The 24,548-nt window shown below is 43.4% G+C and overlaps 1 protein-coding gene across 4 annotated transcripts in view; it reads left to right on the top strand.

The window, feature by feature from the left end:
- LZTS3 (leucine zipper tumor suppressor family member 3) overlaps positions 1-15,288 on the top strand; it is a 153,250-nt gene extending 137,962 nt beyond the window's left edge. For all 4 annotated transcript variants that reach the window (XM_073586749.1, XM_073586747.1, XM_073586746.1 and 1 more), the window contains exons 3-4: positions 1,584-2,414; positions 6,732-15,288. In XM_073586749.1, the coding sequence (XP_073442850.1) occupies positions 1,584-2,414; positions 6,732-7,436 (1,536 nt within the window). In that variant the 3' untranslated portion in view covers positions 7,437-15,288. The remainder of the gene's footprint in view (positions 1-1,583; positions 2,415-6,731) is intronic.
- The last annotated feature ends 9,260 nt before the right edge of the window (positions 15,289-24,548 follow it).

Genomic DNA, 24,548 nt, shown 5'->3' with positions numbered 1-24,548 from the left:
TGTAATGTATGTACACAGTGACTGCACCAGCAGAATAGTGAGTGCAGCTCTGGGGTATAATACAGGATGTAACTCAGGATCAGTAATGTAATGTATGTACACAGTGCCTGCACCAGCAGAATAGTGAGTGCAGCTCTGGGGTATAATACAGGATGTAACTCAGGATCAGTAATGTAATGTATGTACACAGTGCCTGCACCAGCAGAATAGTGAGTGCAGCTCTGGAGTATAATACAGGATGTAACTCAGGATCAGTAATGTAATGTATGTACACAGTGCCTGCACCAGCAGAATAGTGAGTGCAGCTCTGGGGTATAATTCAGGATGTAACTCAGGATCAGTAATGTAATGTATGTATACAGTGACTGCACCAGCTGAATAGTGAGTGCAGCTCTGGAGTATAATACAAGATGTAACTCAGAATCAGTAATGTATGTACACAGTGACTGCACCAGCAGAATAGTGAGTGCAGCTCTGGGGTATAATACAGGATGTAACTCAGGATCAGTAATGTAATGTGTGTACACAGTGACTGCACAAGCAGAATAGTGAGTGCGGCTCTGGAGTATAATACAGGATGTAACTCAGGATCAGTAATGTATGTACACAGTGACTGCACCAGCAGAATAGCGAGTGAAGCTCTGGGGTATAATACAGGATGTAACTCAGGATCAGTAATGTAATGTATGTACACAGTGACTGCACCAGCAGAATAGTGAGTGCAGCTCTGGAGTATAATACAGGATGTAACTCAGGATCAGTAATGTATGCACACAGTGACTGCACCAGCAGAATAGTGAGTGCAGCTCTGGAGTATAATACAGGATGTAACTCAGGATCAGTAATGTAATGTATGTACACATTGACTGCACCAGCAGAATAGTGAGTGCAGCTCTGGGGTATAATACAGGATGTAACTCAGGATCAGTAATGTAATGTATGTGCACAGTGACTGCACCAGCAGAATAGTGAGTGCAGCTCTGGAGTATAATACAGGATGTAACTCAGGATCAGTGATGTAATGTATGTACACAGTGACTGCACCAGCAGAATAGTGAGTGCAGCTCTGGAGTATTATACAGGATGTAACTCAGGATCAGTAATGTAATGTATGTACACAGTGCCTGCACCAGCAGAATAGTGAGTGCAGCTCTGGGGTATAATACAGGATGTAACTCAGGATCAGTAATGTAACGTATGTACAGTGACTGCACCAGCAGAATAGTGAGTGCAGCTCTGGGGTATAATACAGGAGGTAACTCAGGATCAGTAATGTAATGTATGTACACAGTGACTGCACCAGCAGAATAGTGAGTGCAGCTCTGGGGTATAATAGAGCAGGTAACTCAGTATCAGTGATGCACTATAGGCCATCCGCATATGATCGTTGGAGTATCCAGGTTTTGTGGGCTCCACACTGATGTGTTTCTGATGCAGCTCTGCTCCACAAGTCTCTGTACTTGGGTAGATAATGAAGAGACTTATTAATGGGTCTTAAAAGTAATTTCTGGAAAGTTTAGAGAATCTTTTGATACCTATTGATGAAGGTTAAGGTAAATGTTTGTTGCTTTCCATTTTTGCAGAGCAATGAGCCTTTGGTGAGACCCTCTGCCTTTAAGCCGGTGGTTCCCAAGAATTTCCATTCCATGCAAAACTTATGTCCACCTTTGAACAATGGCGTCACCGAGAACCGAAAGGGCTCCAGTCATGGGAATAGCAACAGCGCAGCTACCCTGAAAAGCAGTTTGGAGAAGACCAGCCACAATAGGTCTTCCAATCAGGTGGGAGGTCTATCGGATTCTGGTCGCAATTCACTGACCAGCCTACCAACGTATGGGACTGGTTACAGCCAGCATGTTGGCCCGATGAGTGCGTCAACAAGCCATATAAATCGCATTGGGACTACCTACGTAGAAAAGAATATAGTTGGATACAATGGAATTTCTACCTCAGACAGTGGCCGATCTTCCAGCAAAAGCACCTCTTCTTTTAGCAGACTGAACCATCTCAACGAGGCCTTGCCTTTCCATTCACCCTCGAGCGATGACATCATCCAAGACCTAGAGGATCGTCTCTGGGAAAAGGAGCAAGAGGTGATCCAGATGAAGAGGAGCCTGGACAAGAGTGAAGCTGCCATTTTTCAAGTCTTTGAAGAGAAGCAGAAGATCTGGGAACGGGAAATGGAAGACCTGAGACAGAATTATGCCAACAAGCTTCAGCAAGTGTCCAAGAAAGCACAGCGCGCCCAACAGGCGTTACAGCTTCAGATATTCAAGCTGCAGCAAGAAAAGAAGAAGTTTCAGGATGACGTTGGACAGTTGCTGCAGGAAAGGGAGGAACTGGAGAAGAAGTGCATGGTCTTCAAGAAAGAGCAGTCCGAGTTCCTACCGAAGATTGAGGAAACCAAGTGGGAGGTAAGGTGATATCAGCAGAAGGCTTCATGCTTTCTTGTATTTTGGCCATTGATGTCTTTTCATGGCTTTATCCTATCTGGGTACAATAAACATAAAAATCCCCCTCGGCACAAGAAAACAAATCCGCTTTGCATTGACCATATGATCTTGTTTGTCCAGTCTGAATAAAGCAGCTCTCTCTTCCCCTCTCCCAGCAAGAAGTCACAACGTCATCTTATGATCTTGTCAGCAGATTGATTACTTTTCACTGATCAGCTTTCTAGTAACTATATTTATCTCCAAAGCAGAGTTAAAAGGGTTATCCAAGACTCATATGTCAGTTCACCGGGGGTCCGACTCCCAGCACCCCCACCGATCAAGTGTTTGCAGCTATACAACAGTGTCAGGGCCGGTTTTAGACAAAGTAAGGCCCTGGGCCAAAGTTTAAAATGGGGCCCCCAAATGCTCACATATTGCACCAACACACAGAGACATTTTGGTTGTAGTTACGTGCGCTGATTTCAGGCCACTAAATGAGTGTGATCAACAATATTGAATTGCTTGTTTCCCAGCCTGTTTACACCGGCTGAGGAAGTATGATGGGCACAGAACAATCACAAATAGATCAGTCTTTCTCCATACAGTATCATGTTATCAGCAGCATATCTCCAGTTTTCACCGGGTGATGTTCTGCTGAGAACAATTATTTATGTTCCGGCATAACCGATACAATCAATTGATAAATAGGCAGCATTTTGCTCGTTTAGTATAATGCACCCCATAGTCCTTCAAAAATTATAATGAATCCTATAGTCCTTCACATAATATAATACACCCCATAGTCCTCCATATAGTATATTGCACACCCCATAGTCCTCAATATAGTATAATGTACATCCCATAGTCCTCCATACAGTTTAATGCATCCCATAGTCCTCCATATAGTATAATGTGCCCCATAGTCCTCCATATAGTGTAATGCACTCCCCATAGACCTCCATATAGTATATTGCACACCCCATAGTCCTCCATATAGTATAATGTGCCCAATAGTCCTCTATATAGTATAATGCACACCCCATAGTTCTTCATATAGTATAATGCGCCCCCATAGTCCTCCATATAGTATAATACACTCCCCATAGTCCTCCATATTGTATAATGCACTCCCCATAGTCCTCCATATAGTATAATACAATTCCCATAGTCCTCAATATAGTATAATGCATCCCATAGCCCATATTATATAATGCATCCCATAGTACTCCATATAGTATAATGCATTCCTCATAGTCCTCTATATAGTATTATGTACTCCCGATAGTCCTCAATAGAGTATAATCCAGAATATAATGCATCCCTGTTGTGAATTCTCTCTCTGGCTTCCCTCTGGTGATTACTGTAGTGGAGCTGGTCAGATTGACAGAGGGGTTGCGAGTTCTCTTTCTGGGCTCCCTCTGGTGGTTACTGGAGGTAGTGGAGCTGATCTGATTGATAGAGGCTTGCCACCTGATAATGAGGAAGATGATTGGAGATCGGGCGTTTCTGATTGGGATTTAAGACAGCTGACTCCCCCTATCCCTGCTGGTGATTTTCTTCCTGTGCCTTCTGAGGTCTGATGTCTCCTGCTCTTTCCCTACATGGTTCAGCTAAGTGGTTCATTTGCTATTCTGTTTGCATTTGATCTGGTTTTGTTTATCTCTGCTTTGTGCGGGTCAGCCAGCTCCGGCTGGGGCTATGCTGAATCACCGCCCATATGTTACTGCATGTGCCAGTTTGTTTTGTCCCCTGTTATACTGGTCTCTTTTTGCTTTGCTTTCAGAATATACCAGAGTGCTGATATAGTGGGGGCGAAGTCCTGCGGCTTCAGTGTTTTTTGTGCATCAGACGTGTTGGAATTTTTGCAGGGTTTTTTGCGTGATTGCAGACAGTGTCTTTCCTTTCCTGTCCTGTCTAGTCAGTGTGGGCCCCATCATTTGCTCAGTCTATTTTTCTGCCTGCGTTTGTGTTTTCATCTTGTCTCACCGACAATATATGTTTGGGGGCTATCTATTCCTTTGAGGTCTGCTCCGGGGCAGTTTAGATTTCCCCTTTCTTGCTTTAGGCTTAGTTAGCTCTCCGGCTGTGCCGAGGCGTCTAGGATCATCGTTGGTACGCTGCACAGCTACTGCTAGTTGTGTGGACAGGATCAGGGGTCTGCAATCCGCTTAGTTACAACCTCTCTGGTTTTCTGTGGCTTAGCCTGGGCCTGCTATCCTCCTCGGTGACCCATTCATAACACAACCTCCATATAGTACACAGAGTATAATGTACTCAGCATAGTCTTTGATAGAGTATAATGCAGCCCCTATAGAGTATAACTCAGCCCCCATTGAGTATAATGCACCCCTATAGTCCCCCATATAGTACAATGCACTCCCCATAGTATAATGAACCCTATAGTCTTCCATATAGTATAATGCACTCCCAATAGTCCTCGATAGAGTGTAATGCAGCCCCCATATAGTACAGTGAGTGTAAAGCAGCCCCCATATAGTACACCCCATATTACTCCAGTATTGTGGCCACAACATACTCATTGATATAAAAATAAATAAATACAATAGTCACCTCTCCTCTTTCTCCCGCTGCTCTGGTCTCTGCAGCGCATCTACTTAGCAGCTCCACTGCTCGTACAGCGAGGCATGCAATGGAGTGACGTCATTGCGTCCTCTGAATCAGAAGCAGAGGGAGAATGATGGGAAAGAGAGTGTCACCTCACGCTCTCCTTCATCATTGATTTCAACTGTATTGGCATCTATGCTGCTGATACAGTTGACTGCGTGATGCAGGAGGGGGGGTAGGCAGCGCTGGAACCTTTCCCCCGTCTCATGGGCCAAATAGTGGCCTCTGGCTGGGGCCCCTGAGGAAGTGAGGGCCCTAGGCAAATGCCTAGTTTGCCTGTCCTGACACCAGCCCTGAACAGTGTATATACTTGGAAAGGCTCCATACACTGTGTGTAGAGGCCGTCCTCTGGTACTGCACCTCAGCTCCTTGAAGAAAATAGTAGATGACCTACTTTATCCAAGAACCAGCCACTACACGGTATACAGTGCTGTGTACACTGTCTGCATCCAGCGTCAAAGTAGCAAGCAGCTGACCGGTGAGGGTGGTGGATGTCGGGTGACACTGCCAATCTGATATCCAACAGATAGGTCATTAATGTGTAAGTCTTGGAACAATGCATTTAATTTGTAGAGTGATTTTTGGCAATGTATTTAGCCTAAGAACACAAGGATCGGGCATGCCGAAATCCCACAACCTAATCCTTTACTTCAACAACTGCAATTAGCGGAAGAGTCAGGCGTTCTCTCCATAAACAATAAATGGTTGGCCGGTCTTGCCAAAACTGGATTTCCGGCTGACACTGATGTAGATTATCTTCTTTACTCATGCCTTTGACGGGATTTTGCAGTTATAGTCTGGAACCATTCATGTGACAAAAAGTCACGCCGCTGCGGTCGTGATTGACAGGTAGTAGGTACGTGAGCTGTATAGGACCTCGCTGATAAATATTCACACAGATGATGGCCTGAGATGACCCAGGAGGTCCCTTCCAACTCTACCATTCCATGGCCTGTGACATTCATTCCCTGGGAGTCAAATTTGGGTGCTGTTGCAGTTCATGTGCATGTGATAAAGTGTAGCCATAGCCTTACTTTCTACTCTTTCGTCCTTGTTTTATCCCAGAAAATGAATAAAACATACCTGTTATTTCAGGTAACTTTTCGGAATGCAGTTTTCTCCTCTGTCTCTATTTTTCAGTGTTATTTCAGGTAACTTTTCGGAATGCAGTTTTCTCCTCTGTCTCTATTTTTCAGTTGTTTCTGAGCTAGTGCGTGGAGATTATCTGCTATGATGTCTCCCATACACAGCACAGACAGACATGAGGGATTCCTGCTCTCCTTTCTTTATGTAACACATGTTCAGAAGCAGCAGTATGTAGCTGTGAATCCAGCGCTAGGGTGAGATAAACACTTACTAGAAAGCTGCAGCATGATATGATTTTTTTCACTCTCCTCCTCCCCTATTTATAGGCTACAGTAGGCAGCTGTAATCTGATCATTCAGTGAGCTAGTAGTCCATCTTGGTTTGACCCAGATGGACTTGAGCTGTTTTTCAGCGTAGGTGGCGAGTTCAGCTGGCAGGGAGGGAGGGAGGTAGAAGTGGTTCATGAGTCGAGAAAGCATCCTATTTCTCTGATAAGATATATTACAAGGTTTCCTAGATTTGCTTGTACTTATTGACTTATGCAGTTTGCTGAAGTGACCAATTAACCATGTGAGCTTTCCTTTGCAGGTTTGTCAAAAAGCTGGGGAGATATCACTTTTGAAGCAGCAATTGAAAGATGCCCAGGCGGACATTGCCCAGAAACTCAATGAGATAGTCGGCCTTAGATCACAGTTAAAAGAAGTCAAGGCCTTACTACGTGAGAAAGAGGAACATCTCGCCTCCATTAAAGATTCCTATAGCTCCAAAACCATCAGTCTGGAGATCTGCGAGAGTGAAATGCAGAGAAAGCAAAGCGAGGCCCAGCAAATGAAGGAGAAGCTCAGCCAGTGCGAACAAGAGATAGCTGGTTTGAAGGAGACCTTGTCCGATCTGGGTCAGAACCCGTACACCATGGACCTGAATGAGAAACTGAGGGACACTCTTGCATGTGAGAGTGACGAAGCCAAGATGAAACGCCAGAACGAGGACAGCCTGGGCACTCTCAAGAAGGACATCGAGAATCTCCAATTTGAGTTAGCTTTGGAGAGGCAACAGCGGGACCAGCAGGTGGTGGACTTCGAGGAAGAGAGGCGCACGTGGCAAGAAGAGAAGGAAAAAGTCATAAAATATCAGAAGCAACTGCAGCTCAACTACGTGGAGATGTATCAAAAAAACCAACAACTGGAGCAAAAGATCAACGAGATCACCACCAAGGCCACCACACCGCCAGCAGAAGACAAGAAGCCTTGGACACCGTCAAGACTGGAGAGGATAGAGTCCACCGAAATATGAGGATGGTTGACTTGAGTGTACACTCTGCATGTGCTACCTACTCCAGCCCATGATATCAGGAAAAGACCGAGCAGAGTCTAAGGGGACCATTGACTCCATCGACAACCGCCCTGAAGGACTCGGAAAAAAGGTGTCTCAAGTGCTTGCTGTAATGAAACATTTATGGTGTACGGTTTATTATGCCGCCAATGATACTATATGTCTGTTTTATTTTCCCTTACGCCTTCACCTCCCTCAGACTTGCCGGTTCCGAAAGGTGTATTATATTGTTATAATGCACCGCCGGGCAGTCGAAGGGGAAGTGCAGTGTTGTGACTGTTACCAGTCCTTAATCCTTTAGGACTCACGGAAAGAAAAGGTCAAAGTGACTTGGATAATGAGTTAATTTAGCCATATTGGCTAGCAACGGAAGTTCTGCTGTGCAGTGAAATCTAGCAATCTTTCATACACTTCTAGGCACTGTTTACTGTGAATTATCCCCAAAACCTTTCGAGGGACCTTAGTAAATGTTCTTTGATACGTTTTTTTTTTTTTTCCTATAATGTTCCATTACAATATATTAGCGAATCTGCACTACTGATAACTGTGAGATCATGTACCCGTCCGTGTGTTGTCACTACGAGGGTGAGAGGTTTTCTAAAGAAGTTTTTTTTTTTGGCCCAAAACCTTTTCAATGGTCCTGAACTTTTCCCCAGACCCAAGTTCAGAAAAGCCATGTGTAACCCAGCGATCACATTCGTGCTTTGTGCAGTCCCATGCAATCGGTGATCAGCGTCATTCCAGCGATTGATTTGTGTGCAAATTTTCTGCAGCGCCACCACAAGCGATATAAAGTATTACACAGTGACCATTGAAGCTAATGATCTGTCTTTGTAGTGCATGGACAAGCCTGGTCCTCCAGGGAAAATACATGAAAATAAGCAACTTTTGTAATATATTTTATCAGAGAAATCTGCTTCTTTCTAAACGAGGACTGATCATTCACTCTCAATTCAGGAGTAGAACCTGCATGCAGTGAAGTCAGATTTTCATTACTGAGATAGAAGATGGCAGTTGGTGCTTTTAAAATGCTATGGAGGTAGGAGTAGCTAGAGGCCGAGACAGACATATCTATGGAGTACCGTGGAGAACGTACAGTAGAATGTCTGTGTGTGCCTCTAGCTCCTCCCTCCATAGAACGTCTGTGTGTCTCTATCTCCTCCCTCCATAGAAAGTCTGTGTCTCTAGCTCCTCCCTCCATAGAATGTCTGTGTGTGCCTCTAGCTCCTCCCTCCATAGAATGTCTGTGTCTCTAGCTCCTCCCTCCATAGAATGTCTGTGTCTGCCTCTATTTCTTCCCCCATAGAATGTCTGTGTCTCTAGCTCCTCCCTCCATAGAATGTCTGCGTCTGCCTCTAACTCTTCCCTCCATAGAATCTCTGTCTCTAGCTCCTCCCTCCATAGAATGTCCATTTCTGCCTCTAGCTCCTCCCTCCATAGAGTGTCTGTGTCTAGCTCCTCCCTCCATAGAGTGTCTGTGTCGGCCTCTAGCTCCTCCTTCCTGCATAGAATATCTGTGCCTCTTGCTCCTCCCTCCATAGAATGTCTGTGTGTGCCTCTAGCTCCTCCCTCCATAGAATGTCTGTGTTTGCCTCTAGCTCCTCCATAGAATGTCTGTGTCGGGCTCTGACTCCTCCCTTCACAGAATGTTTGTGTCTGCCTGTAGCTCCTCCCTCCTCCATAGAACTTTATGAGCACCATCTGTCATCTCTGTTCGTATAAGTAAAGACTAATCACTGAAATCGCCAAGAATTGAGCATTTTGAGAATGAACGATCAGTCTAGGAGGATAAAGAAGCAGATTTCTCTGATACGATATAGTGCAGCATTTTCATAAAAAAATTTTTTATTTTCACAATAAATAAAATGATGGTTACTCTTGGAATCCACCTTTTTGGGAGGGTAAAATACTCAAACACCCTTACTTGCTTAGAATTTATCCCCCCCAGGTCACCATTCAAGGGGCAAAGTGAGTGACAACTACCATGGGTTCTGTTTTAGGCCACAGTGGGTTGTCACTTTTCCCGACCAAGTCCTAGCCCAAAATGAATACTCAGTCACACGGTATATTTGGGTTTAGTGAAAGATGTCCGCCCCGTGTATCCCTCAGTATAACTTTCGAGACAACTTAGTGACCGGAGAGACTTTCTCACCACCGTAGAGTCCTGCTACATGCTGAGACAAAATCCCAGGGATCAAACCAAAGAAAACTGCTGTACAACTTCAGGAATAAATTGCCTCTTCCCTCTTCTTCGGGGATTTGCCGGCAGCACCACTCGTACAGTAAACTACAGGATATCAGATGAGCCGAGAGCTTCTCGAAGCCTCCTGCCGAGCTGCGGCATTACAGACGCATGGCCAGCAAGTGTTACCTTGGTAATAATGCACAGTTCACAGTGGGTAGATTTTAGCACGCTAGATTTTACTCCATAAAAATGCTGCAATGAATCGTGAGTGTGCTTGTTTACTAATCCAGCATCGAGAGTGTCCTTGAGGTCTGAGTGGTGGAGAGTGGACAACCGGTGAAGCTTGGAGCACGTTCTTCAGGTGGACGGTCAGGGAGATGTGCTACGCAACCATATTGTGTCTTATAACTTAGCAATGAGGCATCCAAAAAGCTGGTCACCCGCATGGCCTCGGCGTATCTGACAACCACTAGGACTTAAAGGGGAACTCCACTCATCACTAGTGACCCACGTAATGTCTTCAGTAAGGGTTGATCATCAAAATAATGGAAGACAAATTGCTTCAAATACTTTGTTTCATTTAGTGAATTCTCATGATTTCTAAATATAAGCTACTGAATCATTACTCCAGGGGGTGGAGCTTAGATGTCACATGATTACCTGCGTTTTCAAATTTAAAGTAGCTTTATTGGCAAGACCAAATACATTAGGGGAAAAAACGGAATTGAGAGAGAGGGACTTTGGGAATGAGGGATAGGGGCTTCAGGATCCAGTGTGGAGGCTTTAAAAGTCCATGATATATATTCCTCTCAGTCCTATGGTAACACGGTACAAAGATATACATCTTTCCTGTAGTCCTATGGTATGCATTGTCTTTAAGGCCTCCAGGTCTCAGCATTGGCACAGCGTGCTCTCCATGGGTTTATAGGTCTCTCTGTGCCTCTCTGAATTGATGTCTATGGATGGAAAAGGAGAATAACTTAAGCAGGGGTGTTACCCAATAGCAGGGCAAGGGACTGGCAGTAAAGCAGGGATGGAGTCTGACACAATCTAAATATTTACTGTTCTAGGTGGAGCTCAGATGTTATTTCATTCTATGCACTTTCCAAATAAAGGCTAAGTATGGAAAGAAAATGACCTAAGCAGGGGTGTAACCCAACAGCAGGAGGGGGTGTGGCAATACAGCAGGGGTGGAGTCTGATGCGTGATCTAAGTCATTGATATTGTGGGAGGAGCTTAGATGATTATATGCACTTACCAACTAAAGGCTAAGTCTGGAAAGGAGAGTGACCTAAGCTGGGGTGTAACCAAAGAGCAGGAGGAGGGTGTGGTAATACAGCAGGGGTAGAGCCTGATACACATGATGTAGGAACCATACTGTCATGTCTAATTGTCATGTTCTGAATCTATTGTGGGTGGAGCTTAGATGTCACATGACTTACCAACTACGTTTGGTAGGGAAAGGGGTGCTACAATGAACAGTGCATTCTGATGATAAACTCATAGACACACTGTGGATCAAAACGGGGGTTCTATACACCAGCGTTGATGAAGAGCGCGCTGGAGTAAGACGCCCCACATTTTTTAGGAAACTTGCTCCTCTTAATAAATTTGATGTTTCTTTCGGTTGCCGCTAACGGCCACAAAAAAAATTTTTTCTCGGAGTGCCATTTTTATACAATTTAGGCCACTTTTGAAGCAAACATTATGAATTGATAAGCCGCCTTCTGGTTAAGAACGTCTCAATTTTCAAAAAGTTGGTGAACTTTCAAAAAAACTGCGAAGGCTGATTTTTTTTCCCATATTTGATCGGAGTTCTCCTTTAAGTCCCGTCAAGGTCGACTCCTCCTGTATTGATTTAGTGGAGGCCAAAAAAACAAACAAAAAAAAAACAAAGTGCAGTGATGAAGGGGAAAGTACGCCGCGTGTTTTGGATCTTGCTGCAGAACAGACATTAGTCAGGTCTCGATATTGGCCTTGGAGAAATAGAATTTGGTCACTTACAGCGTGAAGAACCCAAAAGTAGCGTCTGGTCCTCTAAACTTTATAACATTTTGTTGGGGTCGTGAAATGGCGTCCTCCTGGTAAAATATCCGGAATTTCATCGTAGGTTTGCCATAAGCTAATATATTCAGAATAAAATAATCCAGTCCCCATGTGTGACCAGCTTTATGTCTCGGCTAAAGAAAATGCAAAGCTTAAAGGGGTAATATAAGATTGGAAAAAAACAGCGCCACTCTTGCCCGTAGGCCGTATCGGGTATGGCGGCATTGACTTGAGTCTTGACTTGAGCTTCAGTTGAGCCGCAATACCAAATCCAACCTGTGTACGACAGTGGCGCTGTTCGCAGAATTAGACGCAAACCTCTATGTCCGACCCCAGGTTTTTTCGAGGGTCATTTCTCAGCAGTCACCACTTGTTTCCTGTTTTTCACACTAGTGTCTGCCCATTACACGTCTCATTTATTGTAATTTTTTTTAATATATTTTAGGGCTATAAAAATCGCCAATACTGAAGTTTTCAATATATTTTGTTACAAAAAATATATAAATTGTAATTGTTTTCAAATTTAACCTTCAGAGGTCAAACATTTAGAGAGATTCTCTGCGGGCAAGTATCCACCCGGGGTAATTACATCCGAGCCAAACTACTCTACCCCAGCTGCATTCTCATGGTGATACATTTTCAAAATCTACCTTTACTTCTTTTCTTGCACCTTATTTTGGGGACTTCAGATTGCTTAGAGACCCCCTGACCTCTATTTAGGTACAAGGGGCTAAATCTACTGGATTACTAACAGGAAGGTTCTGCTATACAGGAGACTGCCTCTATGTGATCTACAAATGTGATTAAGTCTCAGGCAACAGGGGGCACGGAAAATGTAATGAGGACATACAGTAAATGGGGGGAGGAGGTAAATGCAGGAACAGGAAACAGACAGAAGAGTTGGAGAAACAGTAGTTACATGGACAACCATGAGGGGGCGCTGTTTTGACGGAACCCACAAACACTGATGTGATCTCACATGAGCAGTGCTTTATTTGGTGACGATCAGCAGCTGCACCGCCATAAGCGCATTAATGCTTGCTCAGTTGGTTTTCGTTTCACTAAGCCAATGTTAATAATCTTAAATTTAATCTTTCTACTCTTCGAGTATTTTACGCACCTTCGTTTACTTTGCGGTCACTTGTTTACACTGATGCTTTTGGAGGTTTCCTGCAGATCACCAGCTCAAAGTTGTCCAATCTACCCAATATTCGGTGTTGAAGCCCTACCTTGTCTCCTTCCCTTGATTTTCTGAGTAGATCTCTTAGCCAATCTCCACCCAATATCCATTGCCAAAGCCCTAATTGCTCTCTAATCACACACTCACCTTTACTTTCCCCACCCCTGAGTAGATCTCCTGGCCAAGCCACGCAATATCCAGTGTTGAAGCCCTGCCTAGCCCCCTTCCCTTGATTTCCTCCACTCTGAGTAGATCTCCTGGCCAGTACCCTAGCCTCTCCCTTACTTTTCACACCTCCTCCTACCCTGCGCAGTTCTGTTGGTCAATCTGCACAGTACCCAGTGGTAAACCCCAGCCAACCCCCTTAGAACAACCTGACCTTTTATTCTCCACCTCTGAGTAGATCTCTTGGTCGATCAACCTAATCCTCAGGGCTAAAGCCCTGCCAGCCCCTTAGCCGCACGCTTACCCTTCTTTTCCTCACCACCAAAAGATCTCTTAGTCAATGAAATACCCTCTTCTAAAGTCCTGCCAGCCTCCTAACCATGCCCTTGCCTTTCTCTTCCCCACCCTCGAAGAGATATCTTGGTCAGTCAACCGAAAACACAGAGCTAAAGCCCTGCCAGGCCCTTAACCTCTTACTTACCTGTCTTTTCCTCACCACTAAGTAGATATCTTGACCTATCTACCCAATATCCCATGATAAAACCCTGCCAGCCTCCTAACCACACCCTTGCCTTTCTTTTCCCCACCCTCGAATAGATATCTTGGTCAGTCAACCCAAGACACAGAGCTAAAGCCCTGCCAGGCCCTTAGCCACACGCTTGCCTTTCTTTTCCTCACCACCCAATATCCCATGCTAAAGCCCAGCCAGGCCCTTAGCCACATCCTAGCATTTCCTTTCCCCACCCCTGAGTAGATCTCTTGGTCAATAAATTCAAAACTGTGCGCTAAAGCCCTGTCGGTCCCTTAGCCTATCTTTTCACCACCAAGTAGATCTCTTGGAAATCTACCTAATATCCCATGCTAAAGCCCTGCCATCCCTCTAGCCACACCCTTATCTTTCCTTTCCCCACCCCTGAGCAGATCTCTTAGCACCTCCTACGAGGAGCCCAGGAAAAGCCCAGTATGTGAGGGAGTATTACACATCAGAGCTCTCAATTATGTTTGCTTCCAACATGTTGAGGATCTCTTCAGTCCAGAAGTGGGTTCCTAATTACTGGCCAACATCATAGATGTCCACTGACCCCACTAATCCTGCCCAAACCCTTCTCATGCCACTTTATTTTCCACCTCTGCCCCCCATCACTGTGTCCTGCACATGGTACAGAGCAACGAGGGAGTCTGCAATAAAGCGTGTGCGTGCGTCGTTGCGTGAGTGCGTGTAAATGGGCACGCGTGTGCATGTGACTAGCCGCCTGTGTGTGCATGCACAGATCTAAGAGAGATATATAAATAGGCAAATAATTGTATATATATAATTTTATATAAAGAAAAAAACCTGCGGTGAGAACGCAGGGTGTCTATGAGAGAAAATATATGTAGACAAAAAATACAACTATTTTCTGTTATTTTATTTCGTAGTTTTATGCCGTACGAACTGTTGTCAGTGATTTACTGGTGAAGAGATGTGTTATGATATCACCCAATTTACTGTTGAATGTTCCACTTTGAACACAATGCTGTGTGTAACGGGGACACCCTTCACGTGTATATTTTATGTATTGCTGGGTTTCTTTCACCATGGGGCACCTGTTGTCTCCATGTGTTGGTGGGGGATAAATTAGGGACTGGTCCAAATTCCCTGCAAAAAAGCAAATTTCGTTACAAATATACCCCTGATTAATTTTTTAATATATCTCTATAGTGGTAAGAGCTCCAAATCCTCTACATAGCCGTAGAGTTAAATGATAAAATTATAACTTCCTGGAGTGACCACTAGAGGGAGCTTCAGAGCATACTGCATACATTAGTTGTAAGCTCCCACTAGTGGTGACTACTGGTAATAAGAAATATATATTTTATCATTTTGGATCAGTTCCCCAAATGTCCCCCTACATTTTTTTTTTGTAGACAGCAGGTGCACTTTAAGTAATGCAGAACTTTGAAGGAAGATTTCCTGGGAATTTTAATTAAGTGACCTGGATGTTGAGTTGAATGGGATTTGATCCCTATTTGATATGCTGCTACGTTCTATATAAAACAAGTGTACTTTGATATAAATAGAACTATTTCTGTACATACATCATGTTAGAGATGCTAACACGGGGCGGACGTTTCTATAAGGATTCACAGCGAGGTCTGCGACTGGAGATGAAGGCGGGATTTGAGAATAAAGTTCAGTCTATTTGGGAAACTGTTATTTTGCTTTATTGTTATATTAAATGGAAATACAAGCAGCATTCACCATGATATCCTTGTCTTCCTTGCTCCTGCATTTGCCCAAATTATGGTCCAAAAATCCCATCTGTCCCTAGAGTCTCCCTTCTACCCCTTCCAGTGCTAGTGATTTTGAAGCAACAGTGAAAGGCTCTAAATGTTTCATCTACAGTGGGCTGCAGAAATACTCACCCCCTTGGCTTTTTACCTATTTTGTTACATTACAACCTGCGTATTAATATTTTTGTAATCCGGTTTATGTGTGATACATCAGCACTAAATAGTCTAAGTTGGTGAAGTGAAGTGAGAGAGAAAAATAAAGGCATAAGTTACATTTATGGGATCAAATATCTAAAAATTGTCATGTGCATATGTATTCACCCCTTTTGCTTTGAAGCCCCTAAAAATTTCTTTTGAAAGCAATCACCGTCATACGTCTCATGCTTAGTGACAGGACGTCCAGATGTGTGCAATCTAATGTTATATGTCTGTCAGTATATACTGTACACTTTATATTCTCTGAAAGGCCACATAGGCTGCAAATTCATTAACAAGAGGCACCACTATCCAAACACCATGCAAGCAACACCATGAAGACCAAGGAAATCTCCAAGGAACATCATGAAGACTAAGGAGATTGTTCTTCGTGGTGTTGTTTAGCAAAGAGATCTCCAAACAACACCATGAAGACCAAAGAGATCTCCAAACAACACCATGAAGACCAACGAGATCTCCAAACAACACCATGAAGACCAAGGAGATCTCCAAACAACACCATGAAGACCAACGAGATCTCCAAACAACACCATGAAGACCAACGAGATCTCCAAACAACACCATGAAGGCCAAGGAGATCGCCAAACAACACCATGAAGACCAACGAGATCTCCAAACAACACCATGAAACCAACGAGATCTCCAAACAACACCATGAAGACCAACGAAATCTCCAAACAACACCATGAAGACCAAGGTGATCGCCAAACAACACCATGAAGACCAACGAGATCTCTAAACAACACCATGAAGACCAAAGAGATCGCCAAACAACACCATGAAGACCAACGAGATCTCCAAACAACACCATGACGACCAACGAGATCTCCAAACAACACCATGAAGAGCAAGGAGATCTCCAAACAAGTCAGGGACAAAGTTGTTGAGAAGTACAAGTCAGGATTGGGGTAGAAAACAATATCCCAATCCCTGATGTTCCCCCCAAAGCACCATCAAATCCATTATCATCAAATAGAAAGAACATGGCACCAAACCTACCAAGAGAGGGCCGCCCACCAAAACTCTCAGGGCAAGGAGGGCATTGTTCAAAGAGGCAGCACAGAGACCAAAGGTAACCCTGAAGGAGCTGCAGAGTTCTCAAGCAGAGACTGGAGTATCTGTCCAGACGACCACAATAAGCCGTGCACTTCATAGAGGTGGCCTTTATGGAAGAGTGGGCAGAAAAAACCTTTACTTACACAAACTGTAAAGCTCGTTTTGAGTTTGCCAAAAGACGTCAGAGACTCCCCAAATGTATGGAAGAAGGTGCTTGTGATGAACCCACACCTTGCAACCCTGCCTGATGTCACTATTAGACGGATCACGTAGTGTGATCTCCCCACTTTCACCACCATGACATTCTGCACCCCCTGGGGACATGTAAAGTCAGCTTAGTACAATTTTACAGACACCCCCTGCCTACAAGGACCCAGGGAGGCACAGGGAGTGAGAAGATGTGGCCCATGCAGTCACTGATGTGGCACCACACTTGCTCACAATCCTGACAGGCTGAGAGGTCTTTTTCACTAGCACCAGTGAAACAGTGCTGCCATCCCGGTAGGACTGCTATCAGTTCCTGAATAGATACTTTATAAGCCCGGTCTGTTAACGGGATTATATTGGGCCAGAAACCAGCCCTGGTAACATGGAAAGTTTAACCGAGAAACGGACATGTGGATCAAGATAAAAGAGCAGCTCAAACTTAAAATATATATTTAATCGCCTTAAGGGCACACTAAGACAATGCACTATGTACACAATGGTCATGCATATACAATGGTCAGATATGCAAATACAGAGAGTGTTAGGACAAAAGATATAAGCAGAAGGATCATGTCAATTACCCTGGCTGATGTTAGACTGTGTGTGTGCTGGGCCGTAGAGGGCATTGGCTGCAGCTAGCTTCTCGGTTCTCTACGGCACTTTACTCGACATGACTCCCCTTTCGAAGTGGACCACATCCATAACATAGAGAGAGACAATATGACTTCACTAGCCTTTATCCCCTTTGGGTCACTCCCTTCCTTACCTCTGGGCTGAACCCAAATCCCCTCCCCTTGCTGTATCAGCTAAAAACTTAAATACCTAAGATGAGTCATAATTCTATAATGGACGGTCCTAGTGAGGCGGTTTTTGGCGGCATCGGATCTGGCCGGGACCCTGCTACGCTGCTACTGAGACTAAAAACATCTTTGCTATCTGGTTCCTACTTGCCATTCTACGTATCTCCACTCCCAGGGGTGCTACAACGGGTAGAGACCCTGGGAGACGTTCAGTCCATTGCAGAGATTTAGAAAATGTACGCGATGTATGGCTAGGACGTATAGTATCTCCATAACTCCTTATGAAATTAAGTTTCTAGAATGTTCTTTGGCAGCTTCAGCATGATTCTGTATTGCAAGCAAGCCTTTATCCTGCTCTGAGCTGCTGGCTCAAGGTGTGAGATCTGTCACAGCCTTTGGAGGTTTGACCTCCCTGCTGAGCTAGGAGCCAGCTTTCTCCTTGAGTCTTTGAGAATATTTGACTTCCTGATGAGTCCCTGCTGGACAAAGAGGGTTTTATAATCTTAGAATACAAATGATTGGCATGAAATTATATCTCCAATATTCTTCACAATTCTGTGGTCAGATGAGACCAAAATTGAACTTTTTGGCTGCCAAGGTAAATGCAATCTCTGGCATCGAAACAACACAGGTCATCAATCCAATAACACCATCCCCATAGCGAAACATGGTGGTGGCAATATCATGCTTTTCTACAGCAGGGACAAGAAAAATGGTCTTAGTTGAGTGGAAGTTGGATGGTGCGAAATACAGGGATATTCTTACAAAAAACCTGTTTCAGTCTGTCAGTGATTTGGGACTGGAACGGAGCTTCACTTTCCAACAAGACAATGACCCAAAGCATACTGCTAAAGCAACACCCGAGTGGTTTAAGGGGAAATGTGTAAATATTTTGGAGTAGCCGGGTCAAATCCCAGACCTTAATCCAATAGAGAATCTGTGGTCAGATGCGACGACTGCTGTTCACCAGAAGAAACATCTAACCCAAAGGAGCTGGAGCAGGTTTGCCTTGAGGAATGGGGAAAAATCTGCACCGTGTGAACAAGCCCTGAGAAGGGATAGTGGCTGATGGTGGTGTGCCCCTTAGGCAGTACCCTCATTAAATTGCCCAAAATGGCACCCGACTTTACCTCCCTGAAGTCATTGTCTTCATAGATGAGGGCTGCAGTGTATTATCTGATAGGAGTGAGACATCAGTAGAGCAGTTGTCCCTGTAGCTAATACACATAGAGCATGAGCGGAGCTTAGAAAGTGCCGACGGTCCTCGCCTGAAGAGCTAACAATTTACAGTTGTACTAAGGACAATAGAGCAGTATTTTATCACAGAGGTATCAAGTGCAATAACAAAGGGTAAGGGTAAAAGAGAAAAAGTGGTGTGATCAGGACCCTATGTATGTGTGTGTGTTTTACATGGGACTGCAAATATGAAACCAAGAAATGCCTCCACATCACCATCTGCTGGTAATAAAGGGTAGTGCAACGAGAATCATAGACGCTTTATCATAAAATTTATATATTCTCATTACTTATATAGCAAAACTATACATATACTGTGCATAAATAGTTATCTATAGAAGATACCCAGGTTATACCAGCTGTACATATCTAATTATATGCAGAAGATGCCCAGGTTATACCAGCTGTACATATCTAATTATATGCAGATGATACCCATGTTATATCATCTGTACATATATAATTATATACAGGAGATGCCCAGGTTATACCAGCTGTACATATATAATTATATACAGGAGATGCCCAGGTTACACCAGCTGTACTTATATTATTATACACAGAAGATGCCCAGGTTATAACAGCTATACGTATATTATTATAAACAGACGATACCCAGGTTATACCAGCTGCAACTATATAATTATATACAGGAGATGCCCAGGTTATACCAGCTGTAAATATATAATTATATACAGGAGATGCCCAGGTTATACCAGCTGTACATATATAATTATATACCGGAGATGCCCAGGTTATACCAGCTGTACATATATAATTATATACCGGAGATGCCCAGGTTATACCAGCTGTACATATATAATTATATACCAGAGATGCCCAGGTTATACCAGCTGTAAATATATAATTATATACAGGAGATGCCCAGGTTATACCAGCTGTACATATATCATTATATACCGGAGATGCCCAGGTTATACCAGCAGTACATATATAATTATATACCGGAGATGCCCAGGTTATACCAGCTGTACATATATAATTATATACCGGAGATGCCCAGGTTATACCAGCTGTACATATATAATTATATGCAGAAGATGCCCAGGTTATTCTAGCTGTACATATCTAATTATGTGCAGACGATACCCATGTTATATAATCTGTACATATATAACTATATACAGGAGATGCCCAGATCATACCAGCTGTACATATATAATTATATACAGGGGATACCCAAGTTGTACCAGCTGTACATATCTAATTGTATACAGAAGATGCCCAGGTTATATCAGCTGTACATATATAATTATATACAGGAGATGCAAAGGTTATACCAGCTGTACATATATAATTATATACAGGAGATGCCCAGGTTATACCAGCTGTATATATATAATTATATACCGGAGATGCCCAGGTTATACCAGTTGTACATATATAATTATATACAGGAGATGCCCAGGTTATACCAGCTGTACATATATAATTATATACAGGAGATGCCCAGGTTATACCAGCTGTACATATATAATTATATGCAGAAGATGCCCAGGTTATTCTAGCTGTACATATCTAATCATGTGCAGACGATACCCATGTTATATAATCTGTACATATATAATTATATGCAGGAGATGCCCAGATCATATCAGCTGTACATATATAATTATATACAGGAGATGCCCAGGTTATACCAGCTGTACATATATAATTATATACCGGAGATGCCCAGGTTATACCAGCTGTACATATATAATTATATACAGGAGATGCCCAGGTTATACCAGCTGTACATATATAATTATATACAGGAGATGCCCAGGTTATACCAGCTGTACATATATAATTATATACATGAGATGCCCAGGTTATACCAGCTGTACATATATAATTATATACAGAAGATGCCCAGGTTATACCAGCTGTACATATATAATTTTATACAGGAGATGCTCAGGTTATACCAGCTGCACATATATAATTATATACAGGAGATGCCCAGGTTATACCAGCTTTACATATATAATTATATACAGGAGATGCCCAGGTTATTCCTGCTGTACATATATAATTATATACAGGAGATGCCCAGGTTATACCAGCTGTACATATATAATTATATACAGGAGATGCCCAGGTTATACCAGCTGTACATATATATTTATATACAGGAGATGCCCAGGTTATACCAGCTGTACATATATAATTATATACAGGAGATGCCCAGATTATACCAGCTGTACATATATATTTATATACAGGAGATGCCCAGGTTATACCAGCTGTACATATATAATTATATACAGGAGATGCCGGGGTTATACCAGCTGTGCATATCTAATTATATACAGAAGATAACCATGTTATATCATCTGTACAGGAAATGCCCAGGTCATACCAGCTGTCCTTATATTATTATACACAGAAGATGCCCAGGTTATAACAGCTGTACATATATTATTATTATAAACAGATGATACCTAGGTTATACCAGCTTGACAAATATAATATATAAAAGAGATGCCCAGGTGATACAGCTGTACATATATTATTATATACAGAAGATTTCCAGGTTATGCCAGCTGTACATATATAATTATATACAGTAGATGCCCAGCTTTTACCAGTTATACCAGCTGTACATATATAATTATATACAGAAGGTGCCCTGGTTATACAAGCTGTACATATATAATTATATACAGACGATGCCCAGGTTATGCCAGCTGCACATATATAATTATATACAGATGATGCCCAGGTTATACCAGCTGTACATATATAATTATATACAGATGATGCCCAGGTTATACCAGCTGTACTTAAAGTAATATATATAGACGCTTCTCAGGTTATACCAGCTATACAAATATTATTATATAAAGATAACACCCAGTTTATACCAGCTTGACATATATGATTATATACAAGAGATGTCCAGGTTATACCAGCTGCACATGTATAATTATATCCAGAAAATGTCAGGTTACACCAGCTGTACATATATTATTATATACCGATGATGCCCAGGCTATACCAGCTGTCTGTGCTCCCTGTCTCAGTGCTCCCTTGTGTTTTACTCTCTGTGCCCCTGTGTCTGTGGTGCCTATTAGAGATAGACGAACCCAGACTTCACCAGGAAGTCCATGTTACTGTTTGGGTTCAGCTGCCCGAACACCAGGTGTTTGTCGCGCTGTCATGTCATGACAGCGCAGCAAACACTGCTTTTGATCGATGGTAAAATCATCTGTCAAAAGACAGCGTGAGTGCTCAGCTGTGTTCGGAGATATAAAGTTTACCTCCCGTCACTGGTGTCAGCTGATGGGACTACTGATCCCATCAGCCGATGTCTGCTGCCACTAATAACAATGAGAGCAGGAGAGGCTGATGGGAGTATTCATCGGCTGCTCCTGCGCTGGAAATAAATAATTAAAATATTTTTGATAACCAACCAGGTAAAACTCACATCTGGTGGCTGCAACCCTCAGCTGTCAGCTTCAGCAAGGCTGGTTTAAGAAGAATAGAGGGGTCCCCACACCGTATTTTTTATTTATTTAAATAAATAATTTTAAAAAAATCAGTGTGGGGTCCCCCTATTCTTGACAACCAGCCTTGCTAAAGCTCACAGCTGGGGCTGGTATTTTTAGGCTTTTAAGGGTCCTTGGATATTGCCCCCTCAGCCTAAAAATATCAGCCCACAGCTGCCCAGAAAGGGCACATGCATTAGATGTGCAAATTCTGGCGCTTTGCCCGGCTCTTCCCATTTGCCCTGTAGTGGCGGCAAGTGGGGTCATATTTGTGGAGTTGATGTCACAATTTTACTTTTTTATTTAAAAATAACAAACACAGTTATACTCACCAAATGCCTATTCCACCAAAGTCCTCATCTCCTGTAATAAAACAAAAATAAAAGAACACATTATCCCTCACATGTCCAGCGTTCTGTCCCACGCCATAATCCATGTCTGGGACTGGGGATAAATAGTTTTCAACTTGAATGGTTTCAAGATTCTACCATCCAGGCTGAGAAATACTGGGGAATGAGCAGCTGCGAGTGCAGCATCAGTGATTAACGGTGACATCATCGAGGTGACTGCCGGTCACGGAGGCTGCGTCCCCAGCCAGGCTGAACTACTGTGACCTCTGTGAAATCCACACTAGCACAGTGAGGTGCAGAGGAGAGTTCACCGCAGTTCAAATTCACCACAGTGGAATTCTCCATGACACTTTCTAACTGTACTAGCAGTGATCTCACCAAGGTCACCGCAGTTCATTTGGAAACACAGCCTCAGTGACTGACAGTAACCTCGATGACTTCACTGCCGGTCACTGATGCTGTGCTCGCAGCAGCTCATTCACCAGTGGCTCTCAGCCTGGTTGTTCACATCTTGGCACCGTCCAGGTTGAAAACTGTTTATCCCCTAGACATGGATTACGGCATTGGACAGATTAACTGACAAATGAGGGATATTGCTGTTTTTTATTTTTTTTTATTACAAGTGACGAGGGCTTCAATGGCATGGGCGTTAGATGAGTATAACTGTGTTTATTTTTAAATACAAAAAGGAAAGCTGTTTTATTTTATTTCAAATAAAGGACTTTATTCTGGCTATGTGTTTATTTATTATATACTGTACCTATAAGCTTAGTAATGGATGGGTGTCTTATAGATGCCTCTCCATTACTTATCCGTGGGCTTGATGTCACCTGACAATACAAAGGTGACATCAACCCCACAAATATGAACCCCATTTGCCACCGCAAAAGGGCAAGTGAGAAGAGCCAGGCAAAGCGCCAAAATTGGCACCTTTTCTGGATGGCTGTGGGCTGCTATTTTTAGGCTGAGGGGGCAAAATCCATGGCCCCTTACCAGCCTTAGAATACCAGCCCCCAGCTGTCTGATTTAGCAAAAATGTAGGGGGAAGCACGCTTTTTAAAAATTATTAAAATAATTAAAAAATACCACGTGGGGACCCCTCTGTTCTTGATAACCAGCCTTGTGGAAGCTGACAGCTGAGGGTTGCAGCCCCCAGCTGTGACTTTTGCCTGGCTGGTTATCAAAAAGTACAAGATAAACCACACTTTTTTTTATAAATATTATTTATTTACAGCATAGGAGCCGGCTAATGAATACTCTCATCAGCCAATCCTGCTCTCACTGTTATTAGCAGCGCAGGCGGCAGCTGATGAGAGCAGTAGTCCCATCAGCTGACACCAGTGACCAGAGGTAAACTTTATACCTCCAATTATAGCTGCATGATCATGCTGTCTTTTGAGAGCGTGGGAACTGCGGCACCCTGACCGGCGGTGATGATTTTACCACCGATCAGAAGAGATGTTTGCCACACTGTCATGCACATGACATCGTGGCAAACACTGGATGTTCGGGCCCCCCATTTGAGTGAATGTGGTCCGGGTTAAGGTCTGGGTACTGTTCTGGTATCTGAATCCAAACTTTTTATAACTGTGTGGCCGAACCCACCGGACCCGAACGTACAGGTGTCTGCCCATCTCTACTCTGTATGCCTGTGCCCCTTTTGTCTGTGCCCCCTGTGTCTGTGCCCCCTGTGTCAGTGCTCCCTGTCTCTGTGCTCTCGTGTATTTGTACTCTTTGTGCCTGTGCCCCTGTGTCTGGAGCTGGGACCCTAACTATCCCTGTCCTGGGGGTATTCTTAAAGGTAGAGAGGCCTGAGTCTCCAACCTTACTATGCTCCTGAAAAAAATCCTAATCTATCCCCACC

This window comes from Dendrobates tinctorius, unplaced genomic scaffold, assembly GCF_039654945.1.
Source record: "Dendrobates tinctorius isolate UK_male_01 unplaced genomic scaffold, ASM3965494v1 ptg000095l, whole genome shotgun sequence".
In the NCBI taxonomy this organism is placed as follows: domain Eukaryota; kingdom Metazoa; phylum Chordata; class Amphibia; order Anura; family Dendrobatidae; genus Dendrobates; species Dendrobates tinctorius.
This window is presented reverse-complemented; position numbering and strand designations above follow the sequence as displayed.